Source organism: Salvelinus alpinus, chromosome 21, assembly GCF_045679555.1.
Source record: "Salvelinus alpinus chromosome 21, SLU_Salpinus.1, whole genome shotgun sequence".
Taxonomy (NCBI): Eukaryota; Metazoa; Chordata; class Actinopteri; order Salmoniformes; family Salmonidae; genus Salvelinus; species Salvelinus alpinus.
In genome coordinates, this window is record NC_092106.1 from 9,581,147 (window position 1) to 9,599,195 (window position 18,049).

At 42.1% G+C, this 18,049-nt stretch overlaps 2 protein-coding genes and 1 pseudogene across 3 annotated transcripts in view; 1 reads left to right on the plus strand and 2 right to left on the minus strand.

The window, feature by feature from the left end:
• Nucleotides 1-3,810, plus strand: part of LOC139547763 (glucagon receptor-like) — a 25,793-nt gene extending 21,983 nt beyond the window's left edge. For both annotated transcript variants that reach the window (XM_071356826.1, XM_071356827.1), the window contains one exon: nucleotides 80-3,810. In XM_071356826.1, coding sequence (XP_071212927.1) covers nucleotides 80-436 — 357 coding nt within the window. In that variant the 3' untranslated portion in view covers nucleotides 437-3,810. The remainder of the gene's footprint in view (nucleotides 1-79) is intronic.
• Nucleotides 3,616-8,442, minus strand: LOC139547764 (cytochrome P450 2M1-like). The gene is made up of 9 exons (XM_071356828.1): nucleotides 8,158-8,442; nucleotides 7,301-7,463; nucleotides 7,007-7,156; nucleotides 6,209-6,369; nucleotides 5,048-5,224; nucleotides 4,721-4,862; nucleotides 4,315-4,502; nucleotides 4,075-4,216; nucleotides 3,616-3,887 (listed from the first exon to the last, which is right to left on the minus strand). The coding sequence occupies exons 1-9, from the start codon at nucleotides 8,347-8,349 to the stop codon at nucleotides 3,688-3,690; spliced, it is 1,515 nt and encodes a 504-aa protein (XP_071212929.1). The 5' UTR covers nucleotides 8,350-8,442; the 3' UTR covers nucleotides 3,616-3,687.
• Nucleotides 8,443-13,136: 4,694 nt separating this feature from the next.
• LOC139547767 (cytochrome P450 2M1-like) lies at nucleotides 13,137-17,638 on the minus strand (annotated as a pseudogene).
• Nucleotides 17,639-18,049: the final 411 nt, after the last annotated feature.

Sequence of the window (18,049 nt, forward strand, 5' to 3'; positions counted from 1 at the left end):
TCAAAAGGTCAGGAAAAAAACATTACTTTCCCTCGTTCATCCCTCTCTCTCCATCTCTCCCTCTGTCCATCTGTCCCAGGTGCAGTCAGAGATAAAGAAGAAGTGGCAGCGATGGAAGCTGGGCATGACCGTCCTGGACGACCTTCGCAACACCGGCAGCAACACGCCACAGGGGGGCACCGGCGGCGGGCAGTGCCACCACGACCCGCCCTGCCAGCCTGACTGTCCACAGGAGGATATCCACAACCTCTCCTCGGACGCCTCCGCCTCGGGGCCGCATGCCCACCCGCGCCCACACCACCACCCAGGGGCCAAGAAGGGCAAGGCCTACTGCTACATTTCCGCCCGCAAGCAGGTGCTGAACGGCCTTGATGGAGCTCCGCTGGGCAACGGGGGAGGAGAAGGAGCCATCAAATACTCTGAGAGCTACTGCTGAGTGGCCCTGTTGGGGGCTAACGAGGGCTAACGAGTAGCTGGCTACCTTTGTAATTTCTAGTGGAAGGAATCCGAACCAGACAATCACCTGCTTCCGATTCAGTTGTGTACTTCCAGATCTATGTGGCCTACTTGGTGTTTTCGTCGAACCCATGTCTTAATAATGGTGTGAACATGATCCGGGACTCTTTGGATGATTGCCAGAATGCCTTTTCTGCACTGTGTGTTGTGACTCCTAGAGGCTTCCAGTGGCAGATAAGATGACCCATCCCAAGTGAAATATTGCCTCAATCGACCCAGATGTTGAGGAAAGCTACTTAAATTAGGAAATGAACACCGTCCAACCCTTATCTGCTCAGATTTGACTGTTTTGGGGGGTTAGCCTCTTTGTTCTCTACCTCTTGCTCTACTTGTGGACAAAGTGGAAAAGTTACGTGCCAACCGTGGACCGTCTTTTCATGTGCAATGGATATTATAACAATAGTGTGTTTTATATGTTGGTATTGGAAAAAGTCTCTGTGAGGGACTTAGAAAAGGCAAGAGGTGAGCAAACCAATATTGTCTTCCCCAGTGAGTTAGCCACACACACACACACACACACACACACACACACTATGGTTTCCCTAGGCAACGCTGTGTTTTGAATTCCTCTCACCCAACCGTTGAAAACCTCTCATGCCCCTTGCTCTCTAGCCATACGTTTATCGCAACCTTATAGTCGTAGCTGAATACAGTGAGCAAAGGAACCGCGCTCTTACGCAATACCAATATCATAGACCTCAAGGAAGGCAGGAACACTTTCATGGTGGCGGCTGTGTGTGAGGCATGACTCCTGCAAAATGACTCGAGGCTGAGAAAGACAGGCACGTAATCAGAAACATCTAAGGAGGGTTCGATCACATGCACTATATAGAAGATAACTAGCAAGAGGTGTATTCTTCAAATGGAGTCAGTGGGGGAAGGGGAGTTCCTTTAATGCGCTGTCTAAGGGGGTTGAATGATTTGTAATGTCCTATTAACATAGTGAAAACTATCACAGAATGGAAGGTGACCATAATCCAGAGGTCTTTTAAGCGCTGTATCTATACGCCACAGCAGGTTGGTGGCACCTTAATTGGGGAGGACAGGCTCATGGTAATGGTTGGAGTGGAATAGGCGGAATGGTATCAAATATATGAAACACATGGTTTCCATGCGTTTGATTCCATTCCATTTGCTCCGTTCCAGCCATTATTATGATCCGTCCTCCCCTCAGCGGCCTTGGTGCAGTCTGCGGCACCTTCTGTAATATTCTCCATTTATCACAGGTTTGTGGAGTCTGGGATGAAAATGATCTCTCGTGGTGAGTTATGATAGCCTGTTACTCACCACAAATCGTTTTTTTCTTGTAGCTTTTCCAGACTAGCCACAACCACTTACCACCCAGCTGAAGGTTTTACATCCCGCTGAGCACAGGTCGTAACATGCCAAGAGGGAATCTCTCCTCTGCTTCTGGGGATTAAGGTCCCAGCGCCCCTGCGGCCATGTAGCTTAACCACTATGGTTCAATAGGAAATGGCTCTCTACACGATAGACCACAGCCACAAAATACACATTTAGTATTCTGCTGCATGCGTGTTGATGGTATGCTGTAGGTCTACATGTCTGACGTCATGTTTGCAAAGCTAGGATCCATTCTGTTCATCCTCTGTGAAGACGTCTGGTACGTTACATACATCTGTGTAAGGTTGCCAAAAACTCAGTTCTCCGTGCTGGAATCTGTGAGAAACAAAATATTTTGCACTGATCTCACCCTCAGTGAAGTTTTGAAACACCAATTACCCAATATGAGTTTAGCTAAAAGTGCTTTATTTTAACCCAGCTAACAATCCCCCACTCTTATTTAAAGACGGGTTTCAATCTAAAACTAGTACAGCACAACCCTAACTTCTCCAGATATAGCTTGACTACTCGGTGTGTATGGATCTGTCTGAGCATCCAGAGCCCACAACTCATTTTACTGTTTGTAATTAGTCTCTTCTTGAGGGTCACATTGCACCTAATGGCTCCCCACCGGTTGAACAGGGGTTCTGTATAAATGTAGGCAATTAAACCAGGCAATTTCCAACTTCACTTTTGAAATAGCTCCTCTAACCAACATACACAGAGGCCCCATCTTCACACATACCAATGGAGTAATGAGGTAGCCTTGTCTTTCTGTCTTCCTATTCACTCCAAATGGGAACCCGTTACCCAAGCATGTCCACCATCTCTGTGTCAACAAAATGCAGCATGTCATACAAATGAACATTCATTTTTTTCACCAGGAGTATTCCTAATAGGATCATTACTGGTGCTTGACAGAGGGGCCTCAATGCCTCTGGTGGCATAGATCATTACTCTAATGGTATATGTGTGTGTGTGTGTGTGTGTGTGTGTGTGTGTGTGTGTGTGTGTGTGTGTGTGTGTGTGTGTTATCTTAATTTCCAGAGTGGCTTGGCTGATCCTCACAACTGAAATAGCATTCACGAACTGAGCATTGCACTTCACAAATATCTTCTAGTATAATGTACCTTTGGCAACAGCACGCGTAGCCTTTGGAATCTCTTTGGCAAACATGACAAAATACTGTGTTGTTTGTAAAACTGCTTATGTCAGACATTGACCTTTCAATTAAAAAATGACCAGATGTAGCATATGTTAGTTAGCATTGTTAGTATGTGTTACAGGGGTGCCGTGACCTGGATCTAGAGAGTGGATCCAGTAAATTGAGGTCAAAGGGAGGTAGATTCAATGGAAGCCTATGTTAGAACCGTGCAGTGGGTTAGGACTGTACTGTCACCCTGGACCCATAATACATTGGGTCCATTGGGGCAGAGGTGGAACGTGTTACATAAACGGACATGACCTTCTGACGTGACTCCACATGTTCTATATACCTGTCAACAGGTAAACTTGGCGCACTGACACTCAAATGATATTTAACTCTGTGTGAGTAGGTTATCATCACCGGGAGATTACAGTACAAAGAGCAGCACTAAATCTCACATATAAGACTATGTGACATGAATGGACACTATTTTTACTCACTTTTTATTTACGTGTTTGTTATTTAAATTAAATTATTCTTAATCTGACAGTATTTGTCTATTGTTTTTTTGTATCTAACAAAAAAATGGACATTAATAATGACATGACAACTTTGCTGTTGAGCTTCCTTATTCAGAAAAAAATCACATTGAATTTCATCAAGATTAAAAGCTGTTTGATCAATTAAATATTTGGTGTCCTGAGTTTGACATAGCAGGTGTAGGGGCGCGCCAGGCGACCATGAAAGTAGGATACTACACTGGCGTCAATTTCCTCTGGAGGTTTGGTGCCCCTGAAGGTGAAGCGCTGAAGAAGGGAAGTAAAGAACAGGAAGAGCACCGTCCTGGGAATCCCCATTCCATCTCCCAGGCAGTAGCGCTTCCCTGATGGACAGTGAGAGGAGAGAAGTTACCTTCAGCAGTCAACCTACACTCCTGAGACTGAAACCTACACATTGGCCTTGCTTGATATGCAAAACCTATCAAACGAGAGCTACTACAGAGTGGTTATTGTTTTCACATTCTCATATTATTATGAGCCAACTATTAGCCAATTGTAACATCATTTTACCCAGTCCAAAAACAAGAAATCCGTTGTTTTCCTTAAAGACTCCGTTTTCATCCAGGAAGTTCTCTGGGTCAAACTCATCTGGGTTCTTGAACAGTTTGGGGTCAAACAGCACAGATGACAACAGCGGAAACACTGTGGTTCCCTGGAAGAATTACAAAAGAGTACTTACATAAAACAATTGACAGTTTAACAAGTCAAAATGATAGACGTTTAGGATAAGTCTGCGGAAATGGTGGTCACCTTTGGGATGTGGTAGTTGTGGAACGTTGTGTCTCGGGTCATTTGGTGAGGGAAAGAAATGGGAGCAAGACTCATACTTCTCTGGATTTCGTGGATTACAGCGTCCGTGTAGGGCATCTTATGTCTGTCGTCAACTGTGGGGACTCTGTTTGAGCCAATCACCTCGTCTATCTCCTTCTGAACTTTCTCTGAGGAAGAAAGACAGTCATAGGCCTTCATAGCTTTTGGGTTAATATACAGTGTTTACAGTCTATTGGGAATGAAGAAATGCCCGCATGTATGTGCTGCTTACATGGTGTGTAATGTAAACTCTCTGTTGCAGCTATTTGGCTGGTTTACCAGTACTATTTTCTATTTGCAATACATTTGTATAATTTCAATAACAGTGATGCAGAAGAGAGAATACCTTGGATGTCAGGGTACTTGATCATCATCAGACAGGCGTGTGATAGGGTGGAGGACTGGGTCTCCGTGCCGGCAGCAAACAGATCCCACACACACGGAAACAAGTTGTCATAGTTGAACTCGGTCTCGGGGTGACCCTTCTCCTAAGGAAAGTTGGAAGATACCTCTAAATCTTACACTGATAGATTTGTGATAAAGTAAGATTTTTGCACAAAGATTCAGACCCACGTAAACATTGATCATATATTTTCTTGTGGCTAGTTGGTGCTATTACAGTATTTTGATACTGTGTAAGAGGTTCAACATCAAATTCCAAATTCTGTTTTACCTCCAGCATTTTAACCAGGAAGACGTCGAAGTAGTCCTGAGGGTTAAAGGTGTCCAGGTTTTTAAGGCGACGATCTGCTTCCTCTCGTATGTAAGCTTTGGCCTTGTCTATGGCCTTACCCAGCTCATGGTGTTTTCCTGGAAAGCACTCAACAATTCTGGGGAAAATGTTGTACAGCTAGAAGAGACACAACATTGGAAACATGGGAATGAAAGAAGGGGTGGTTGTTATATTCAAATGGTGACCCACATACTTTTGTTATCATTATCCATTTCTGCAGGCAAGCTTAATAGACACAATCAAGTCATGCTTTGGAAGAGCGTGTATAGATAAATAACAGGCATACAGTGTATTTATCCACCTTGGATTTTTTTCACATTTTGTTGCATTACAAACTGGGTTTGACATTTATATACTTATAATTTCTTTGTCACTGATCTACACAAAATACCAAATAATGTCAGTGAAAATAACATTCTATACATTTTTACATTTAATAACTCAAATGTCTTGGTTATATAAGTATTTGCCCTCTTTGTTGTGGCAAGCCTTATTAGGTTCAGGAGTCCATTTACCTAACAAATCATAGAAGTTGCATGGACAATAATAGGGGTTAACATGATTTATTGAATGACTACACGATCTCTGTACCCCACACATACAAGTATCTGTAAGTACCTTCACTTGAGTAATGTTTTTTGAGGACAGATTCAACCACATTGGCTTTTCCAATGCCTCGCAAAGAAAGGCACCAATTGGTATATACAAATGTTTTTTTGTTTTTTTACAGACACTGAATATCTCCTTGAGCATGGTAAAGTTATTAATTAGGCTTTAGATTGTGTATCAATACAACCAACCATAAAAAAAGTGAAATCACTGAGCGGTTTCCTTCCTTTCTGGCAACTGAGTTAGGAAGGACACCTGTATCTTTGTAGTGACTGGGTGTATTGATACACTGTCCGAAGTGTAATTAATAAATTCTCCATACTCAAAGGGATATTCAATGTCTGCTTCTTTCCCCCCCATCTATCAATAGGGGCCCATCTTTTCAAGACATTGGACAACCTCCCTGGTCTTTGTGGTTGAATCTGCATTTGAAATTCACTGCTTGACTGGGGACCTTACAGATAATTGAAGGCACTGTATGTGCTACCATACCATTGCCACTTTGCTTTTTAGCATGTCGAAGTATGTATAGACAGGCTTGTAGAGGATCTGAAACTCTGGGTCGTTGTATTCAAACCTGCGCCCAAAGACTATGGACCAGAATAGGTTGATGATAGAATGGAACAGGAGTTCTTTGGGGTCGACAGTGGAATCTGGAATAGAGACAGCAGACAAGCATAAACACGCATGCTTGCACACCACAGGAGGTTGGTGGCAAATTATATATTTAAAAAAACATTTTACCCCTTTTTCTCCCTAATTTCATGATATCCAATTGGTAGTTACAGACTTGTCCCATCGCTGCAACTCCCGTACGGAATCAGGAGAGGCGAAGGTCGAGAGCCATGCGTCCTCCGAAACACGACCCTGCCCAGCCATACTGCTTCTTGACCGAAGTCAGCGTGCATGCGCCGACCCGCCACAAGGAGTCACTAGAGCGCGATGGGACAAGGATATCCCGGCCGGCCAAACCCTCCCCTAAACCGGATGACGCTGGGCCAATTTTGCTGTGACACAGCCTGGGATCGAACTGGGTCTGTAGACCACTGTGCCACTTGTGGAGGCAGGTTGGTGGAAGCTCAACTGTGGAGGACAGGCTTGTGGTAATGGCTGGAGCGGAATAAGTGGTATGGTATCAAATACATCAAACACATGGTTTCTATGTGTTTGATGCCATTCCATTCACTCTTTTCCAGACATTATTATGTACCGTCCTCCCCTCAGCAGCCTCCTGTGATGCACTCATGCACGCACACACACGTACAGATGACACCGACAAAAACAACATACCTCCATATTCACTGAAGGCTTTCACTAGACTCTTAGCTTCCTCTTGGACCCTCTCCTCGAGGCTCCTGCATCCTTTTCCAAGGTTTTTCAGGGACATCAAGGAGAAACTGCGAAGAGTTTTCCATCTCTGCCCATTACTCAATCCCACCCCTAGATTGATGAGTACAACAGGACAGAGATATAGGATGAACATGCACAGTACTTCCCTTTTCTAAGCAAAATCAATTTCCACGCAGATTACAACACTATGACACATGTATTTTACAACATCCCTCTTCCAGTCATTTTACTCACCGTGTTCGTTAACAAGTTTCAGGGTAATGGCAGAGTTGGCTCTTCCATTGAAATCTTCTCCTTGGTTGACAAAAGCATCCTTGATAGCCTGATAGCCAGAGATCACCACTACAGGTTTGGAGCCCAGCCATACAGTAAACACTGAGCCATATGTCTTACTGAACTGATGAGAGATGAGAGGAACCCATTGATTCTTGAAGAATATAACGTATAACTCCTTCATGAACTTAGTACAACTGTCTTATCCCCTCATCTTATCCCATTGTCTTTAAACAAATGATCAGGGCTGAGTAGATTACTTTGTAAATATAATCTGTTACAGTTGCTAGTTACCTGTCCAAAATAAGAATCAGTAATGTAACTTTTGAAATGTCCAAACTCAGTAACATTACTTTCCCCTCAAGAGGCAATAGAAAAAGACACAAATGATCCATCAAACTAATTTGGTGTGTCTTCATAGTGGTCTCTGACTCATGATCAGACTCGCTCAGGTGGAACAAACTTCAACTTGTGCCTTTTTTAAATGCAGAATTGAATGTCATTGACAAAAAAGTATATATTTTTATTGCAAACATCCTTTCTGAATAATCCAATAAGTAATCATCTCGTTTTTCAAAAGTATCTGTAATCTGATTACAATATTTTTGGTGGTACGTAACTGATTAGTTAGTTTTGTAATCAGATTACATGTAACTGATTACAGTACATGTAATCAGTTAATCCTCAACACTGCAAACAATGTATACTGTAGCTTCAAATTATTAAAACTATACTATTGATCTATGACTGCAGTACTTGCATCCGTAGCTACATCTATGACGTTGAGAGAATCAAACAGATTGTAGCTTTTAACTGACCTTCATGTAGGACATGTCCGGTCGTTTCAGATCCATTTGTAACAAGTTACCAAGCAGAGGAATTGGTGAAGGACCCGGAGGCAAACGTCCATAGCTGCTCTGTTTCCCCATGTACTTCCAAAGTAAAATAATAACCACTATAGCCATTATTATGGACAAAATGTTAGTCTGCAGTACATGTAGTAAATCCATGTTGAAGTCACTTAAGGACTAAGATGTGTCTGAGCAGTGTGGCAGCTACTCTTAGCTATGTACTGTAGGCAAAGAGAGAAAGTGGAACGTTGTGTGCAAGATGCTACAGGTAAGCTGTGGTTGGAGGGTAAACAGGAACTATCATTTAATGAATGACTAATAAACAAGAAAGATGTGTCTGACGACTGTCAGAAAAAATAGTGACTCTTTTAAGGGCTCCTCACAACACCCTCGGGGTATGTAGAGTACGCTCTCCTGCACTGTATGTAGCCTATTTTAACAGACAACTTGTATAACTGATTTGTAAAAATGTTACGCAGACAAAATCAGTTAAGAAAATAAACCGCACAATAGACTGGTTCAAATCAAAATGTATTGGTTGTGTACACATATTTTGCAGATGTTATCGCAGGTGCAACAAAATGCTTATGTTTCTAGCTCCACCAGTGCAGTAATACCTAACAATACAAAACAATACATACAAAGCCAAAAAATAAAATTAAGAAATATCAGAACGAGCAACGTCAGACTCCAGAATATAAATATATATGTTTATGATGGTGTGTATAGACAATGGACAGTATATGAATAGAAAAGGAGTGAAAAGGTGTGAACAGCACCTGTTCTATAAGGATGAGCCTTGCCTAGACTACAGTATATACATATGAAGTGGGTAAAACAGTATGTAAACATTATTAATGTCACCAGTGTTAAATGACTATGTACAGTTGAAGTCAGCAATTTACATACAGCTTAGCCAAATATATTTAAACTCAGTTTTTCACAATTCCTGAAATTTAATACTAGTAAAAATTCCCTGTCTTAGGTCAGTTAGGATCACCACTTTCTTTTAAGAATGTGAAATGTCAGAATAATAGTAGAGAGAATGATTTATTTAAGCTTTTATTTCTTTCATCACATTCCCAGTGGGTCAGAAGTTTACATACACTCAATTAGTATTTGGTAGCATTGCCTTTAAATTGTTTAACTTGGGTCAAATGTTTTGGGTAGCCTTCCACAAGCTTCCCACAATAAGTTGTGGGAATTTTGGCCCATTCCTCCAGACAGAGCTGGTGTAACTGAGTCAGGTATGTAGGCCTCCTTGCTCGCACACGCTTTTTCAGTTCTGCCCACAAATTGTCTATAGGATTGAGGTCAGGGCTTTGTGATGGCCACTCCAATACCTTGACTTTGTTGTCGTTAAGCCATTTTGCCACAACTTTTGAAGTATGCTTGGGGTCATTGTTTATTTGGAAGACCCATTTGCTTCCAAGCTTTAACTTCCTGACTGATGTCTTGAGATGTTGCTTCAATATATCCACATAATTTCCCACCTCATGATGCCATCTATTTTGTGAAGTGCACCAGTCCCTCGTGCAGCAAAACACCCCCACAACATGATGCTGCCACCCCCGTGCTTCACAGTTGGGATGGTGTTCTTCGGCTTGCAAGCCTCCCCCTTTTTCCTCCAAACATAAAGATGATCATTATGGCCAAACAGCTCTATTTTTGTTTCATCAGACCAGAGGACATTTCTCTAGAAAGTACGATCTTTGTCCCCATGTGCAGTTGCAAACCGTAGCCTGGCTTTTTTATGGCGTTTTTGGAGCAGTGGCTTCTTCCTTGCTGAGCGGCCTTTCAGGTTATGTCGATATAGGACTCGTTTTACTGTGGATATAGATACTTTTGTACCTGTTTCCTCCAGCATCTTCACAAGGTCCTTTGCTGTTGTTCTGGGATTGATTTGCACTTTTCACACCAAAGTACGTTCATCTCTAGGAGACAGAACGCGTCTCCTTCCTGAGCAGTATGACGGCTGCGTGGTCCCATGGTGTTTATACTTGCGTACGATTGTTTATACAGATGAACGTGGTACCTTCAGGCGTTTGGAAATTGCTCCCAGGGATGAACCAGACTTGTGGAGGTCTACCATCTTTTTCTGAGGTCTTGGCTGATTTCTTTTGATTTTCCCATGATGTCAAGCAAAGAAGCACTGAGTTTGAAGGTAGGCCTTGAAATACATCCACAGGTACACCTCCAATTGACTCAAATTATGTCAATTAGTCAATCAGAAGCTTCTAAAGCCATGACATCCTTTTCTGGAATTTTCCAAGCTGTTTAAAGGCACAGTCAACTCAGTGTATGTAAACTTCTGACACACTGGAATTGTGATACAGTGAATTATAAGTTAAATAATCTGTCTGTAAACAATTGTTGGAAAAATTACTTGTGTCATGCATAAAGTAGATGTCCTAACCGCCTTGCCAAAACTATAGTTTGTTAACAAGAAATTTGTGGAGTGGTTGAAAAAGGAGTTTTAATGATTCCAACCTAAGTGTATGTAAACTTCTGACTTCAACTGTATATAGGGCAGCAGTCTCTAAGGTGCAGAGTAAAGTATTGGGTGGTAGCCGACTCGTAACATTGACTAAGTTCAGGGCAGGGTACTGGGCGGAGGCTGGCTAGTAACTGTGACTAAGTTCAGGGCAGGGTACTGGGTGGAGACTGGCTAGTAACAGTGACTAAGTTCAGGGCAGGGTACTGGGCGGAGGCCAGCTTGTGGTGACTATTTAACAGTCTGATGGCCTAGAGATAGAAGCTGTTTTTCAGGCTCTCTGTGCAAGCTTTGATGCACCTGTACTGTCTCCTCCTTCTAGATTGTAGCGGGGTGAACAGGCCGTGGCTCGGGTGGCTGAGGTCCTTGAGGATCTTCTTGGCCTTCCTGTGACACCGGGTGCTGTAGATGTCCTGGAGGGCAGGCAGTTTTCCTCCGGTGACCTCACCCATCTCTGGAGAGCCCGGTGGTTGCGGATGGTGCAGTTTCCACACCAGGCAGTGATACAGCCTGACAGGATGCTCGCCATAGGGCATCTGTAGAAGTTTGTGAGGATCTCAGGGGCAAAGTCAAATTTCTTCAGCCTCCTGAGTTTGCACCTTCTTGACCACATTGTCTGTATGGACGGACCATTTCAGGTTGTCAGTGATGTGGACGCAGAGGAACTTGAAGCTTAATGATGAGCTTGGAGTGCACTATGGTGTTGGTTGTCTAGCAACAAAACCGATGTGTGCACAACTATGGGCCAAAACAGACTGGATTGGCTTAGATTGTTGATGACATGTAAACTATATTTTGTGAGCACTGGTCTCTTAAATACATTGTTATGGTTGTTGGTAGCTAGCTAGATAGCTAATTATTAGCCATATTAGCAGAAATGTGACAGTCAAAACACCTCAAAACAAGATATGGTATCAACAGCAAGATCAAATGAGCTGAAACGAGCCACTTACGGTTCACGACATGGCAGTTTCGTGTCATTGTTGTTAGCTATCTGGCCATCCAGAACCATAACATACAGCTTTCTGTCCATTTGAAGCGCACATTGTTTTCATGATGTTGTTAGCTAGCCAATCTATTTTCTTGCCAGTATCACTGACAGTGAAAAAGTATTTGCTCCCTTTCTGATTTTCTCTATTTTTGCAATTTTTTAAAAACAGATTATTATCAGATCTTATTAGATAAAGGAAACCTGAATTTACAAATAACAAACAAAATGTATACTTATTTTATTTAATTAACAAAGTTGTCCAACACCCAATTCCCTTGTGTGAAAAAGTAATTGCCCCCTTGAACTTAATAACTGGTTGTGCCAGATTTAGCTGCAATGACTGCAACCAAATGCTTCCTGTAGATAAGTCTCTTACATCTGTGGAGGAATTCTGGCCCACACTTGCATGCAGAACTGCTTTAACTCAGCAACATTTGTGGGTTTTCAAGCATGAACTGCTCGTTTCAAGTCCTGCCACATCTCAATTGGGATTAGGTCAGGACTTTGACTAGGCCATTCCAAAATGTCATTTTTTTTGCTTTTTAACCATTCTCGTGTAGACTTGATTATGTGTTTTGGATCATTGTCTTCCTGCATGATCCAGCTGCGCATCAGCTCACAGATGGACGACATGGGTTCCATTATGCCGGGCGAAAACCAAACACTGCATTCCACAGTAAGAACCTCATACCAGCGATCAGCATGGTGGTGGTAGTGTGCTGGTTTGGGGATGCTTTGCTGCCTCAGGACCTGGACGACTTGCCTTAATAGAAGGAACCATGATTTCTGCTCTGTATCAGAGAATTCTACAGGAGAACGTCGGGCCATACATCTGTGAGCTGAAGCTGAATCATGCAGCAAGACAGTGTTTCAAAACACATAAGTGTACATGAAAACTATAGTAAGAGTTTGGTTGGAGTCATTGCAGCTAAATCTGGCACAACCAGTTATGAGTGTAAGAGGGCAATTACTTTTTCACACAGGGGCATTGGGTGTTGGATAACTTTGTTTATGAAGTAAGTATGTAATCGTTGTGTTATGTGTTCCCTTTATCTAATAGATTTTGGTTGAAGATCTGAGTACATTCAATATCAAAAATATGTAAAAGTAGAGAAAATTAGGAAGGGGGCAAAAACTTTCACAGCACTGTAGGTTTAAGTTTGCAAACAAACTCAATATCAGTTGAGCCAAACAAAACCATTGTGTCAAAAGCATTTGCAAAATGTGTTGTACCATCACAATACTATTTTCATGAGTAAATTGATTTATTTTTCTGGTAACCACTAACATTCCAGTAACAGCGTTCTTCTTCTGTGAAACAGATATTATATATGTGTACATGGATATACTTATGTGTCTACACAAGTCTAATACGACAGTTCTATGTGAGCAGGTAATCCGAACACAAAGCTCGCTTTTTAATGACAGGTCTGGACACACAAGATATTGTTTGAATCTGGCTGAAGTGTGCAGTACTATTTATTAGTTGAAGCAAAAGTTAAAACCAAATGTTGTGTTACAATACATCAGCTAAGTAGAATACAAAGGCAGAATAACATAGTGACCCCACTGTATACATAGTGTACAGTACCCCGAAGTGCTCTGCCAGTATAGATGTACAGTCCTAACCACATAGCAACCTACACAACAAGACCAATTTCAGTTGCTTACATTTTAACACCTGAACTTTTGGTCCTTCCACCATAACATTTCAATTGAGAATTGAATATGAACCTATAGGCCTGTGCAGAAATGTTGTCCTGTTTAACAAGGGCACAAAGCAGGGGAGTGTGATAAAAAGTATAGAGATATGGTAAGCAACATCTCTGATGGGAATTCTTGAAACCTGACCAAAAAGAAGCTTAAAAATACATGAATGTGGACAGAAATTTGCCTTGAAATATCAACCCATACCTTAGAGATCCTCCTACCTGAGGATAATAGCAAGATACATGCAACTCACTAACGCTTATATAGTTGTCTACAAGAAAAAAGGTGGTAAATGTAATGCTATGGTTACTGTATAATGACAAGCAGCTGCCTGTGAAGCTGAGCCTGTGACTGCTCCACAGTAAAGTGGTCACTCCTCAGTCCTGAGTTTGATGTAGCAATCATAGGAACGTGGCATGCAGCCAAAGCAGGAGCACGCTGGCTCGATGTTGATCTCCTCTGGAGGTTTGGTGCCGGTGAAAGTGAAGCGCTGCAGGAGGGAGGTAAAGAAGAGAAAGAGCTCCACTCTGGCTAGAGCCTCACCCAGACACGCCCGCTTCCCTGAGAGACAAGAGAAAGGAGAAGGGAGAGGTAATTGTCAGTCAGCTGAGCCTATAACTGAATTTAAGTTAACAAGAAACCTGAGAACTGGTTAAGTTTTTTAAATGAGTGGGGAAATCCTAGGCTGGTGGATCAGGCTAGCTCCACCAGGCTAGGGCTGTCACACCCTGATCTGTTTCACCTGTCCTTGTGATTGTCTCCACCCCCTCCAGGTGTCGCTTATTTCCCCCAGTGTATTTATCCCTGTGTTACCTGTCTCTCTGTGCCAGTTTGTCTTGTATGTTTGTCAAGTCAACCAGTGTGTTTTTCCTGTTCTCCTATTGATATTCTCTATTTGCTAGTCTTCCTGGATTTGACCCCTGCCTGACTCTGGACTGCCTGCCCTGACCTTGATTCTGCCTGCCCTTCGGTTAACTCTGAACTGGTTTTGACCTTTTGCCTGTCCATGACCATTCTCTTGCTTTACCCTATTGGATTATTAAATATTGTAAGACTCCAACCATCTGCCTCCTGTATCTGGGTCTCGCCTTGTGTCATGATAAGGGCAGTCACAATCCTCTCATATATTTTAATGTTTTTTTGTGGCTAGGATAGATACAGGAACTCACTTAATCCACAAACTACTTGCAGCATGATCTTACTCAAAGCGAAGAATCCATTCTCATTCAGAAAGTTCTGAGTCAAACTCATCTGGGTTTTTAAACAGTTTGGGATCAACAAGCACAGCAGAGGCAGGACCATGGTACCCTGAATGAATTACAAAATAACATCCTTCACTTGCAATGAAAACTGCATGTTGATCAGTAAAACAATTTTAACAACAGTTCCACCATGTTAAACAAAAGATGGTGAAATGTAACATTCAGTGTTGGTACAGTTACATAATTGGGTTCACCTCTGGAATGTGGTAGTTGTAGAACTCTGTATCTCTGATCACTTTGTGGGGGATAGAGGTGGGACTGAGGTCCATGTATCTCTGGATTTTGTGAATGACAGCATCCGTGTAGGACATTTTAACTCTGTCATCAACCGTGGGCACTCTTGAGCCAATCACCTCGTCTATCTCCTGAACATTCTCTTAGGAAGATTTAGATTTAAGAAGATTTAAGTCACACTTTACATTACGTTGCACTGATACTATGTACGGATTGTTGTTGGAGTTATTACATGTCACTACATCGTAATAACAAATGTCAAACTATTTATAGTCCAGGACTATTCTTTTTGGGATTACAATGTTATCTAATAGGTCTAGGAGACTTGGATGCAATCGATAAAGAGCTGGGTATCAGGGTACCTTGAATGTGAGGGTACTTTATCATCATCAGAAATGACTGTCTTAGGGTGGATGATGTGGTTTCTGTTCCAGCAGCAAACAGGCTCCATGCAGTCATCACCATATTATCATTGTTGAACTCAGTGTTGGGATCATCTTTGTCCTAAGAGAAGAGAATAAGTCACCATCAGTTATGTAAGTAAACAGCGACATCTGGTGGCTAGTTGTTGCCATCTCCACATACCTATTGCCACTAAATACATTGAAAAACCAGACATTGGCCTCTCACTTGTCTATTCACTCATGATAGCCAAACTCACATAAGTGAACATGGATGGTATCTTAATTCCAGCCACATTCCATATTTTCATAATGTGTAAGAGGTTCACCCTCCAATGTGAGGATCATGCTGTGTTTTCTACCTCCAGCATTTTAACCAGGAAGGCCTCGATGAAGTCCTGAGGTTCAGAGGTGTTATTCTGCCTTTGAATTGCGTTCCCATGCAAAACAACTAAGTCTTCAATAAAACTCCCAAGGCGTGAATTTTCTTGAATTAATATATTGAAAACGTTTATGTTGTGAAACTGCAAAATACAGAAAAGAATATACTTTAGTATTCAATTCACATCGACATACTGTAGCTGTATATTATACATTTCAAGTTGAAGTTCCATAAATACAAAGGGTTTTAAGATGGATTTCTGCTTGCCCTTGTGTGTAATCTTTGGCCTTGTTTATGATACCAAACATCTCATGGTGATTTTCTGGAAAGTACCAAACAATTCTAGGGAACATGTTGTACATCTGAAAGAAAAGGGATGGGAGGAGGTTTTGTTAGTGAAAACAATGGCTTGGTCAGCTCAAGGCCATTTTGTGCAATTACTGTGATAGAGCTTCAATTTAGCAGGGCGTTGAGAGCAATGGAAGATTCTATGAAAAGAGATGAGCTGAAAAGTTACTGTACCGCTCCAATAGGGCTGCTGAGGACATTGAAGTAGGCATCAACAGCCTTTTGGATGAGCTGAAACATTGGGTCGTCATGTTCAAACCTGTGCCCAAAGACTATGGAGCAGATCACATTGCCAACACAATTGCAAAGCAATTCTTTGGGATTGACAACTGAATCTAGATTAGAAAAGGAAGGCAAGGACAGACAAATACTTTAAAATACCTGATTGGTTATCCATGAAGTATGTAATATTATGATGGTGAAACTTTTAGAAATAGCTGTGAGAAGCAACAACTACGTTTGAATTAAACACTAGTTTTTCCATGTCTTTTAAAGTAAAATGTTACCTTTTCAATTACATGTTTAGTGTTAAAATCTTGCTGAAGATAATATACTGAGAATAATGTATACAGTTACTTCCTTATCTGTGATGACATTCACCCTGCCCCAGTTCTCAGTTACACTGATTACAAAACAAATGTTAAACTCCCTTGTAATTTATCCCTAGGGTCCTGGAGGGAGAGGCAGGTCCTGGCAAAGTGCTCTGTCTGGTTTTGTACTGGGGAGGTTTTACCAGTGGCGGACTTACCATTAGGCAGAAGAGACAATTCCCTAATCAAGGGGCCTCGCTCGTGAGTTGGCAAAAAAAATAAATGTATAATTAAATCATTTCTACGCTTGAGGCCCCCCATGCTCCGCTCGAGGATATTGCCAATATTATAAAATATATTTCAAATGCAAGAAAAATACTCAGAAAACAATCTACCTCCATATTCACTGAAAGCTTTCACTAGCATTTTAGCCTCTTCTTGGACCTGTTCTTCGATGCTCCTGCGCCCCATCCCAAAGTTGCAAAGAAGTGCCTGTCCAATAAGGCTCAAGGTCATTGGCCACAGATAAAATTACGTCAAATCATGTTATATCTACAGTAGCTTTGATTGGACTGATCATATCAACATCCTACTTTCAAAATCTTAACAAGCAAGCTTGCAGTCATCATCATGAATCAAGTCGACAATCTACTGGCAAATCCTTTTCAATCCTTGTCATATGAAGAGAAATAATTATGAGAAATTATAGATAAAACGTATTGGTCGGCCACTGGACATAGCACAGACTAGAAAATGTTCCGGGATTCTTCCGAAGGCAATGAGGAGTACACCACATCAGTCACTGGCTTCATCAATTAGTCCATCAATGACGTCGTCCCAACAGTGACTGTGCGCACATACCCCAACCAGAAGCCATGGATTACAGGCAACATCCGCACTGAGCTAAAGGGTAGAGCTGCCGCTTTCAAGGAGCGGGACTCTAGCCCGGAAGCTTATAAGAAATCCCGCTATTTCCCCAGATGAACCATCAAACAGGCAAAGAGTCAACACAGGACTAAGATTGAATCGTACTACACCAGCTCCGACGCTCGTTGGATGTGGCATGGCTTGCAAACTATTACAGACTACAAAGAGAAGCACAGCCGCAAGCTATCCAGTGACACGAGCCTACAAGACGAGCATAGAAGTAATTTTGCTCGCTTCGAGGTAAGTAACAATGAAACATGCATGAGAGCATCAGCTGTTCCGGACAACTGTGTGATCACGCTCTCCGTAGCCAATGTGAGTAAGACCTTTAAACAGGTCAACATTCACAAGGCTGCAGGGCCAGATGGATTACCAGGATGTGTACTCCAAGCATGCGCTGACCAACTGGCAATGTCTTCACTGACATTTTCAACCTGTCCCTGACAGAGTCTGTAATACCAACATATTTCAAGCAGACCACCATAGTCCCTGTGCCCAAGAACACTAAGGTAACCTGCCTAAATGACTACCGACCTGTAGCACACACGTCTGTAGCCATGAAGTGCTTTGAAAGGCTGGT

What these genes read in the sequence shown, in the direction of transcription:
- LOC139547764 (XM_071356828.1), bottom strand. Translation starts at nt 8,349, where the DNA reads ATGGATTTACTACATGTACTGCAGACTAACATTTTGTCCATAATAATG. An exon ending in AGCCTTCAGTGAATATGGAG is followed by an intron (nt 6,370 to 7,006) that starts GTATGTTGTTTT and finishes TCTCTATTCCAG; the next exon opens with ATTCCACTGTCGACCCCAAA. An exon ending in ATTTCTTGTTTTTGGACTGG is followed by an intron (nt 3,888 to 4,074) that starts GTAAAATGATGT and finishes ACTGTCCATCAG; the next exon opens with GGAAGCGCTACTGCCTGGGA.